This window comes from Apium graveolens, chromosome 2, assembly GCF_009905375.1.
Source record: "Apium graveolens cultivar Ventura chromosome 2, ASM990537v1, whole genome shotgun sequence".
Taxonomy (NCBI): domain Eukaryota; kingdom Viridiplantae; phylum Streptophyta; class Magnoliopsida; order Apiales; family Apiaceae; genus Apium; species Apium graveolens.
The window spans coordinates 3,684,650-3,696,681 of NC_133648.1; the positions used below are offsets into that span (position 1 = coordinate 3,684,650).

The window sequence follows — 12,032 nt, forward strand, 5'->3', positions numbered from 1 at the left end:
TAGACTAAGCCCACTAACAAAGTGACTTAGCCTATTTCAGTACCCAGCCCAATAATCTAGTCACCGATAAATAAATTCGAATTAAAATAATTCTCAAATAAATAAAATCCTCGCCCAGGTCGCCTCGCGTACGCGAGACGCCGAGACATTCGCCCTTCGACCCGACCCGACCCGGTCCGGTCCGGTCCGGTGCGGTGCGGTGCGGTGCGTGGCGGGGCGGGGCGGGGCGCGCGTGTGTGTGTGTGTGCGCGTGAAGCACACAACAACACAATGGACCATCACACACCTTAGTAGTTGTATACTACTCATGTGGGAAATACCATATAAAGCACACACCCTCCTTTATTTATTTCAATGTGGGACAAACATTCTCAAATTTTTCCAAGCTTTTCCAAGCTACTTTCAACTCTCATTTTATATGGATTTCATTAAGAAAATTCTTAAAACCATACATGAAAATTTAAGTTCAAATATCATTGAATAATTTCTAATCATTAGATTTTAGGATTAACATCAAGAACATAATTAAATTAAGCTCTAAAATCCTAATTTTCTAACAATCCCCCACAAATCCATACAGAAATGTGATCAATTTCCCATCATGACTTGTTTTTCAGAGTCGGTACCCTTCCGGGTTTGAACCCTCCTAATTCCTCTACTTCAATGACTATCGGACTCAGATGGAATGTTTCACCTTGAATCTTAATCCGTTTAGTATAACCATATTCCATAGACGACGACAAGTCAAAGGTTATGGTGCCAATCTACGGCTTTGAGACATTAATGGTCATGTCTCGATCCTGTTCGTCGAATGCTTCAAGGATTAACCCTATCCCCTAATTGCGACCACACAATTACATTCGCTTAGCTGGGCATCTCCAGATATATACTGCCTCTATCTCGTCAAATGACTTGATCCCATTCAGAGTTTTAACACTCTTGCTTTTCTGGCAGTGTCAGTACCTTCTAGGTTTACAGGGTATAGACTCAGATACTATAATATCATCTATGTAGCAAAGGTACTACCAACTCATCCTTACAGCTTGTTATTACCCATTGAATACACTTCGAGGGATCTCCTCTCATGTGTATTGGGTTCCCACTGTTGATGAATTATGATGGGTTGACAGTCCCATCCCCAACCTTGACTTAAGGACCACTGCAGGTTCTAGTCCCTTAGTAAGAGGATCAGCTATATTATTCTGAGTTCCTATGAACTCTATAGCTATGATCCTATCAGTCACTAAACCCCTTATAGACTTGAGTCTAACTTGGATGTGTCTCTTAGTTTTAGCATTATGATTTTTACTGTTAATCTTGTCGATAGTTGTTCGACTATCACAGTGAATAGCAATAGCAGGAAGCGGTCTGCTTACTACAGGTATTGCAGACATAAGTCTGTGTAACCATTCAGCCTTCGTCCCTGTGGCATCAAGTGCACACAACTCAGCCTTAAAAGTAGACCGAGTAACAATAGTCTGTCTGCTTGACTTCCAGGATATTGTTCCACCGGCCAAGGTGAACACGTATCCAGTCACTCCATTGGAACCAGACTTCTTAGCTATCCAACTTGCATCACTGTACCCTTCAAGCACACCAGGAAATCTCCTGTAGTGTAAACTAAGGTATATTGTGCCTTTTAGATATCTAAGTACTCTATCAAGAGCATCCCAATGAGTTCTGTTTGGACAGCTTGTATATCTAGCCAATTTAGACACAGAATATGAAATATCTGGTCTAGTACAGTTAGCAAGATACTGCAAGCTCCCAATAATCTGAGAATACCTTAACTGAGATACAGGCACTCCTGAAGTATTCTTGACAAGGACAACTTTCGAATCATAAGGTGTACTAGCGATTCTACACTGTGAATAACCATATTTCTCAAGTATAGATTTCTCTATATAATGAGATTGAGTCAAGGTTATTCCTTCAGTGGACTGAACCAGTTTGATTCCAAGAATCACACTTGCCTCACCCATATCCTTCATTTCAAAATGTCTTTTCAAGAATTCTTTAGTCTCGTTAATAATCTCAATATTAGTTCCAAACAATAAAATGTCATCCACATATAGGCACAAAATAACACACTCATTACCTTTAACTTTAGTGTAGACACACTTATCACTTTCATTAATCTTATAACGGAAAGGCAATATAGTTTCATCAAACTTTTTATGCCAATCTCTGGGAGCTTGTTTCAAGCCATAGATGGACTTGATCAACTTACATACTTTCCTTTCATTTCCTGATACAACAAATCCATCAGGCTGATCCATATAAATCTCTTCCTCAAGTTCACCATGAAGAAAAGCCGTCTTTACATACATCTGATGGATGATAAGACCATGGACTGAAGCCAATGCTATAAGCATTCGGATTGTTACCATTCTTGCAACCGGAGAGTATGTATCAAAATAATCAATTCCTTCCTTTTGCTTAAAACCCTTACCTACCAATCTAGCTTTGTACTTATCTATTGAGCCGTCAGGGTTCAACTTCCTTTTAAAGACCCATTTGCACCCAATAGTAGAACACCTAGGAGGGAGATCAACCAACTCCCATGTTCCATTAGAAACAATAGAGTCAATTTCACTCTTGACAGCGCCCTTCCAGTGCCTTGACTCAGAAGAATCCATAGCTTGCAGGAAAGTTAAAGGTTCGTCCTCGATATTGTAAGTGATGAAATCACCTCCAAAATCCTTGACTACCTTTGCACGCTTACTTCTCCTTGGTTCCTCTAGTTCCTTAGGAATAGAGCTACTACTAGGTTCCGCCCCCACATTTGTCATCTTTTCCACATGATCAGGAATAGAACTTGATGTGTAAGTAGGATCTTCCTCAGAAGTCGTTTCAGGTATTCCAGTCTTCATAGGGTAGACATCCTCAAAGAATGTCGCATCTCGAAATTCAACTATCGTGTTTGCCACTATACCATCTATGTCAGATTTTAACACTAAAAATCTCATAGCTGTAGTGGTTTCAAGATAGCCCAGAAAGATACAGTCAACAGTCTTTGGACCTAGTTTCTTTCTCTTGTGTTCAGGAACAAGCACCTTAGCAAGGCACCCCCACACACGAAGATACTTAAGACTAGTCATCCTGCCTTTCCATAACTCCAAGGGTGTTTTATCCATGTGTTTCAGAGGGACTCTATTCAAAATATGGCAAGCCGTATTTAGAGCATCTCCCCACATGTATTTAGGCAACCCAGAGTTAATAAGCATACTATTAATCATATCTTTAAATATTCTGTTCTTTCGCTCAGCAACCCCATTAGACTCAGGTGTGTATGATGGAGTAACTTCATGAACTATACCATTGTTTGCACAAAATTCATTAAAAGCATTACTCGTATACTCACCACCTCTATCAGATCTCAATCTTTTAAGTAGCTTACTAGTTTGTTTTTCTACTTCAGTTTTATATATAATGAATTTACTAAGTGCTTCATCCTTATGTCTAAGTAAATAAACATAACAGTATCTACTACTATCATCTATAAAAGTAATGAAGTATCTAAACTGGTCCTTGGTCAACACACCACCAAATTCACAAATATCAGTGTGTATTAAATCTAACAAGTCTGAATCCCTAACAACGTTATGAAAAGGTTTCCTTATCTGTTTAGCAGACACACATACTTGACATTTAGAATTCTTTTCTATGGTATATTTTGGAATCAACTCTAAGTTCATCATGTTCTTAAGAGCACCAAAGTTTAAATGACCTAGTCTAGCATGCCATATATTTGAGGATTCAATACAGTTAACAGTAGGAATAACATTATTATTCAAATTTCCCAAAACGGGATCCGCATTAATAACAAATAAACCATTTAACAAGTAACCCTTGCCAAAAAATGTACCAGTGTGAATAAGAACTACTTTATTACACTTGAACGAAATTTCAAAACCACTAGAAACTAAACAGCTTCCACTTATTATATTTCTACGCATGTTGGGAACATGATGCACTCTCGTCAGAGATAGAATACGTCCTGAAGGGAACTTCAGATCCACGTTTCCAACTCCATGTACTTGAGCAACACTAGCATTCCCCATCTTCACAGTCAGGCTATGACTCTGTTGATAAGATACAAATAAACTAATATCAGCACAAATATGTACATTAGCCCCAGTATCTATCAACCATTCATTTGACAGATAGGTAGAAAATATCACAGGGTTGTAGGATACATACCGGTCAACGTCGGTTTCAGAAGCCGTAGTCTCACTAACGACCATGTTCACTACAGGCCCACTTGCGGTTCCAAGCACAACATTTGCTTGCGCTACCTCGGTTTTCTTCGCTTTCTTCGTAGGGCAGTCCTTACTCCAGTGCCCAACCTGCCCACAAGACCAGCATGGTTTGTTTGCCTTGGGTTTCTTGGCCTTGTCCTTGTCACTCTTAGGTTTATTACTATTAGCTTTCTTAGCAAAAGCCTTCCTCTTTTGTCCTACAGTTGCTATGTTTACCTTCGAGGTACCGTGTTCAGTTGGCATCACATGTCCCTGTTTGGACTTGTGTTGTTCTTGTACCGAGATGTCCAGCATAAGGTTGGTCCAGGTGATCTCTCCTTTCTATCTTTTCAGGGAGAGAGAGAACTCTTCCCAAGACTTCGGGAGTTTTTCAATCACACTCATCACCTTGAACTTCTCCGGGAGATTCATTCCAGACTCCTTCAAAGCATGCACTATCATCTCGAACTCATGCACCTGCTCAGTCATGGACTTATTGTCCACCAGCTTGAACTCGAGGAACCTTGCCGCAGAATACTTTTCTAGACCTTGTCAGTCAGTATTATGTGTCTGGTCCAGCTTCTCCCATAAGAGTTTTGCAGAGTAGGCATCAAAAGAATAGACATCAAATAAAGTGTTTGATAGTGCCGCCAGAATGGCCGCTCTAGCCACTCCATCCTTCTCAGCCCACTTCGCAAAAGCCTTAACTGTGTCAGCCTTCTCTTGATCCACTACTGGTTTCTCATATTCCACAACCGGCCACAGACCCTTTATAGTCAACCACAACTTCATCCTTTTCTGCCAGCGAGAAAAGCCAATGCCACCGTTGAATTTCTCCGGTAAACCGGTTAGTTCAACAGCTTGTGGGAAACTATAGGTGGTCCAATCAATGGCCCCAGCAGTTGCACCCGAACTGCTACCACCACCAACGATAACCTCACTTTCGTTAACCATTATGCTAAATTCTATATAACTAATATTCTCTTCAAGAAAGTTGTAAATCTCACTAACAAATATAGCAACATAGAAGCAAGTGTATAAAGAATTTAGCAAGTTTAGGCCAAGACCACAGTTAACAAAACAAAACATGCAGGTAAACAAAATCAGTAACTGAAATAACGAAGAGAGAAAGAAAGATGTACCCGAAACCATAGCTTTTAACAGTGACTGAAATAAAGGTTCACAGATACAAAATGCCAAGAAAATGATCACAGCTGAGTCACCAGGCCTTGCTCGAAGTCCTGACTGCTCTTGAAGAGAATATTGCCCCTACCTGCTGCGTTTGGGATGCGCACAATATCTCCACCAGGATAAAACAGCTCGGAGTTTATGTTAACAGCAGCAACAAAAGCTCCACTTCGACCAGCACCTCAGTCGCCGGAAAATATCAGCACTTCAGGACTTTTGGGAAAGAAATGCAGAGAGGTTGAAGAGAAGAGAAGAGAATGTAGTGTGTTCTTACTTATTCATTCAGTTTAGCCTCTATTTATAGGAGAGGAAAAATGAAACTGTCCACACACTTAATGTCTGAATTAAACTGCTTCATTAATGAAAAAAACAAAACTGATCAGATTTTGAATTCATTAATGAAAAAATCAAAATTGAACAGCTTTTGAATTTAAATTATTTGTAACAGCTTTTCACATTAACACCCACATTATTATCAGAACTTAAGTTAAGTTCTGATGTGATTCATCAGTACTTAAGTTCTGATTCTGATATCAGAACTTGTTAAGTTCTGATTTTATTCATCAGTTCTTAAGTTCTGATTCTGATATCAGAACTTGTTACAGATCAGATTATTTGCAGGTTCAATATATTTAGACTAAGCCCACTAACAAAGTGACTTAGCCTATTTCAGTACCCAGCCCAATAATCCAGTCACCGATAAATAAATTCGAATTAAAATAATTCTCAAATAAATAAAATCCTCGCCCAGGTCGCCTCGCGTACGCGAGACGCCGAGACATTCGCCCAAATCGCCCTTCGACCCGACCCGGTTCGGTGCGTGGCGGGGCGGGGCGCGCGTGAAGCACACAACAACACAATGGACCATCACACACCTTAGTAGTTGTATACTACTCATGTGGGAAATACCATATAAAGCACACACCCTCCTTTATTTATTTCAATGTGGGACAAACATTCTCAAATTTTTCCAAGCTTTTCCAAGCTACTTTCAACTCTCATTTCATATGAATTTCATTAAGAAAATTCTTAAAACCATACATGAAAATTTAAGTTCAAATATCATTGAACAATTTCCAATCATTAGATTTTAGGATTAACATCAAGAACATAATTAAATTAAGCTCTAAAATCCTAATTTTCTAACAACCATCACTTAGCCTTGTACCTCTACCTTAATCTTTCTTTGCTGAAAGACACAAAAAATCACCTATTGAACAGAACTTCAAAATAAAAAAATTCTTATTATATCGGAACTTTATGATGAAACTTCTTGCCCGGGGTTTTAGTAAAGTGGGCGACTGTTTGTGGATGTTGTTTTACTAAAAGCAGCAACATTATCATGTCAAAATTCGAGTTTTTCATTATCACCGGATAATGGCGGACCAATCGGAGTCCTGAAAAATAATTCACCTGGATCATAATATATTTCAACATCATCTACCTCAACGCTTCATCCACCAGTTGACCTACATTTATGTCAAACACGATCATCAAGTCATTCATCAACTAATTGGATAAACTATATTTAATTAAACCGTGCTAAATGTATCTAGCATGTTCTTTATGCAAGTAGTCAGAATTATTTGAATATTGTTAGTAGTGGGAAATAGAGTTTGAAGGGAGTCCGTATCTATTTTTACTAAACTAGAACTCTTGTAGGTGTTCTTCCCTTCTGTTATTGCAAACTGGAAACTGTGGATACGTTTCCAGTTTCTCAACTTCCTATTTGTTCCACAGCAGTTTCAGGTTTAATCGCGCTTTCTTTTTCTGCTATCCTAATTGTTATTTGAGGTTAGCATCCCTTGGTTACATCTTCTTTAGTATTATAGATGTTTCCCTCCTTTATACTTTATTCTACATTGCTTCAGTTTAAAGGGGAATCTATCCTCAACCGCGGTTCAAACATAACAAAGCAAATTTTGCAAACTCAACTCGGTTAAACCTCATCCAGACATGGTTTTTAATTAGGAGAAGACATTAAAATAAATTAGTAATCTGCATGTACAAAACACACAGCCATACAACTTTCATAGCATTCAAAAACATCGGAAATGAATATTGCAATGGATCAAAAAAAGGGAAGAATCGCTAGAAAATGTCGCACGGGTTGTTATGCTAGTTATTATTAATGAGATACATGAGAGCTTACTTATCATGATATACTTGATGATATGTTTTTCCATTAATAAATTAGTTTGGTTCAATAAAATTAGTTCGATTTAAATGTTCAAAGAAGTCTTAAATAATCAAATTTAAAATTTTTTGTTCGAACCTATTTTTCTTAAAAACAAAATTAATTCTGGTTTGACCAGAAAACTTATTTATTTTAATTTAATAAAATTTCGGATCAGGTGGCATTTTATTTTTTATTTGTAATATGTAGTTGATTGGTTTTCAATGAATGTTTAATTTTGAATGTGGATGGTGGTATTCGAACCTAATTTTTTTTTTTTATGTTTTTAGTACCAAAATCAAATGATTATATGATCATTTTTTTTGCCAAATTTAAAGCAGATTTCATTAATAACTTGAAAGAGATTCAATCGGACAAATCCCCAACTGATCATGCAACCACTACATCGCACAAAACGAGACACATCGCATAAAGCGAGATAATCAAATACACAAACAATAACTTAAACATAACAATACGAAAAAAATCCAAAATTCAAAAATCTTGGAATAACACCAAATTGTAATATGTTGTTAAATGATAGATTTTGAATCCAAAAACTGAATTTAATTATAAAATCCAAGCTCTTACCTTAGTAGATCTGAAAACTAAAGTAAAGTACCGTAATAGAATTTTCGAGTTTTGTGGAACAAATCTCGATTTTATTGAAGAAAAAGTAAACAAAAAGGAGGAGATGGAGATGAATATGGAGATAACGACGGGTAGAAAGGGTAAAAAAGAAGGTAGGCCGGCTAGGGTTAGAAGAAAATAGGGCGAACGACTCTCATGCGAGAGAGAAAATGTGATCATTTAATTTAAAAGATCTAACAGTCTTGAATAATAGAGATATTAAAAAGAGAGCATAACTAAACCAAGATGTTGAACAAAATTACCGGTTATTATAGTTTAGCGTATATAGTATATATAAATAATATAAATTTTTGTTGCTGGTGAAATTCGAACATGAAAAGTTTAATAGTACGTAAATAATAATATAAATATTTGTCGTTAGTGAGATTAAAACCCGAGAACATGATTAATGTATTCTTTTAATATTTAGATCGAACGGTCCTGATTATATGATTAAAAAGATCTGACGGTCATGATTGAAAGGATAACCAAATCAACCAAAATAGGAATATACCAAATTATACCTCATTCCGATTCCGATTATTATATTATAATATATATAGATATAGATATACAGATATATAGACCAGCAACAATTCGTGAATCCAGTGACTCAATTAGGCCAAGTTTGGGCCTGTCCGATATTAAGATCCATTTATTTGCGAACGGTGAAAGGAACCCATATTTTTTTGTACTGGCCTAGTTGAATCACTTCACTGACGCGACCTTTATATGCTCGAATCATACTGGCTTTTACCCTTAACTCTCTAAGTTTTAAAAAGTCAGAAAAAAAGTAAGTGTAGGATAAAAAAAAATATTTCACTTTTTCTTTTGTAATTGTGCTTCCGAATTTTTAGAAGGAGAATGTATATAAATTTCACAATTTTTCACTTCAAAATTTCCAATTCAAAATGAGATGAAAGTACTTTAACTGCCGACCATTCTTTTTCTTTCCCTTAAAAAACTCGGCAGCAAGTCGTTAGTGTTTATATGCAACCAACCAAACTGTTTTATACAGGGCTAAATTTGATCCCCCTCCACTTATCCACAAGCACTAATTAAGAAGAAGTGGTCCAAAGAAATTGAAGATAAAAAATAAATATTTGTCAGATATTTATTGATCTTGTTGGGGGCTAAAGCTCACAAGACTTAAGACCATGACTATATGAAATGTCAAACCTGGCTCGCTTAAAATCCAAAATGATTGGAGAGATGATGAATGAAGTAGCAGTGCACATCTTCATCTTCTTCCCCAAGTTGCTCAATATATGTTGACTATGTCTGTATTTATATAACTTATCAAAAATTCGTATATCTGAATTATATTTGACTTTTCGTACCTGGACCGCATCCACAGGCTCACAAATTAAATTCCTTGCTTGTCGGGTACTGTCTGCCCTCAGTCCAAACTCTTTATGCCAACGAACGGGACATCGAAAAAAATAGATTTTAGGAACCCATTTTTATTATATATATGAAAAAAAAGATTTTTTTTTAAAAAAATATAGACATAAAATAAATTTTAGGGGCATATTTTTATTTTTTATTATAAAAGACCACTTAAAAAATAAAATATTTTTCGCTTAGTTGTACCAACATAAACACTATCAATTTTTTTTTTTATCATTCTTTCAATTTATTATCACCGGACACAAAAAAATATTTCACTTGATTATATATCTCGAGGCCGGTCATGTTATCATGTCACGTAATTTTATAATATTTTGGGAAAAATATATGAATAAATACGTTTACGTAGCACTATTCATAATTTTTTGGACCCAATAGCAAAAATAGGATTATAAAAAGTTAAAAACAGTGGATACTAAAATAAAAGGGAATTTACCAAAAATACCACTTTTTAGCAAAATATTTGTAAAAATAAGGACGCGGGTTGCATATGAGGTTGCAACGGTTGCATATAAAGTTGCATATGAGATTGATCCGTATTGCAAATATTTTTAGAATCCGCGTATTTTTGAAAAAATCCCAAAATAAAGAACACTAAATTTATTAGTGTAGGGGCTAGACATGCTGCATGTCTTTGTAGTTTAGCCATCAAATTATCTTCTTTCAATATTGAACGATGATTGAAGAATGGATATATAAGGTTATTAAGTTTACAATTAATTAAAGTAATTGCCCAATCGAAAATTATTAACGAAACATAAGGAAGGTCAAGAACAACAATCACGCATACATAAATCATCACAATTAACAGAAAATAACAATTATACATCTACAACTTTAACACAATTCTGTTAATTTGGTGAGTACCAAACATACATTTCACATATATAAATATATAAGGTTCTCAACGATCCGACGGACTTTTTTGCTTGCCGTCAGAAATGACCATGTTTCTTGTAGCGTATCAAACACATGCAACAGTAACACACTTCAGTTAAAATTCGATTCATTTGTGCCCATCAAACACGCATAAAATTCCTGAACTCGCAAAGCAGCCTGTTCATGATCATTCATCCACGAACAATTCACCTGATCATCGTGCAAGCTCGAGCTCCCCACTTCATCACAATTACTATCAATCGAAGAAACCGAAACGAGCTGAGGAGGAGGTTGCGCTTGCACCATCTGCACTTGTTCTTGCGGTAAAAATTGTGCTTGTGATCTCTGCAGCTCAACTCGAAGCCGTTGGACCTCCTTCTCTAGCTGCCTTTTTTGAGCCAGTGCAGCTTCTAAACGAATGTGAATCGCGGTATAATCCAGCTCCAGGCTCTGATTCTTCCAACGAGCACGCTTGTTTTGGTACCAGATGGCAATTTGTCTTGGAGGGATGCCTAGTTCATGTGCCAGCTGCAGTTTTCGCTCCGGTTCGAGCCGGTTGTTGCCGTTGAAACTCTCCTCTAGTAGCCTTACTTGCTCTTCTGTAAGCCTCTTCTTCTTGTTGCTGTTACAAGTATAGTGCTTTTGGTTTTGGGAGTTTCTGAAATTATTCATCATATACCAGTTAGGGCACGGGTTTACGACGTTATACAATATTTACGAAAAATATGCAGAGAGAAAGAAATTTCCGGTTGCAGGTTTGAAAGCAGATTGGTTTGAGTTGGATGAAATGATGCAGGCTGGCACTGGTATTTTATATGGGTGTCAAATTGTTTTTTTTTATATTTTCTATATTTTACTGGCTCACTCCTTTTCACTGAATTCTTTATATACTTTTTGCTTACACGTATTTTAAGATACTATAAAATATAATTTTATAATTTATTTTTAAATTTTTCATTTTCTATATAAAAATTTAAATATTATATTTTTATATAAAAAAATTAAAATTATTTAGGGAACCATGTTTCAGGAAGTCTTACAATGCGCGTCAATCTCCCGCCCCCAATATAAAGAATCCGGTGTGACGGAGATTTGTGCCCTTAATTTCTAAAACTAGAAAAAAAAGTAGGGTTGTGGTAGGACAGGTTGACTTGCATGAGCATGGTTATATTTCACGTGGAAATGGTCCTACGCATTCAAACTTGTACACTTATAAAAATTAGTAAAAATATTAATTTAATTAATTTATGGGAACATAGAGGTATTATTGAAGTTTATCTGTTAGAGCATGAGATTAAGAAAGCTTAAATAATGTGTTAAAAAGGAGTTTGGAGATGTATGTAGACATCTTTTTAGTTGCTCCACTAAAATAGATATGATTACCAACTTTGCGAGACTTCGCCATTGTTCTTAGTGACCATATCTTCGTATATCATAAACTGGATTTGTTTGTAACCTAATTTATACGAGCTATTTAAAGTTATGGATCTACATGTATGACACTTAAT

The 12,032-nt window shown here is 36.3% G+C and overlaps 1 protein-coding gene across 1 annotated transcript; it reads right to left on the minus strand.

The window, feature by feature from the left end:
• Positions 1–10,635: 10,635 nt before the first annotated feature.
• On the minus strand, positions 10,636–11,196 carry LOC141684318 (homeobox-leucine zipper protein ATHB-52-like). Its single transcript, XM_074489237.1, has one exon. It carries the CDS (start codon positions 11,194–11,196, stop codon positions 10,636–10,638), a length of 561 nt encoding a protein of 186 aa, XP_074345338.1.
• Positions 11,197–12,032: the final 836 nt, after the last annotated feature.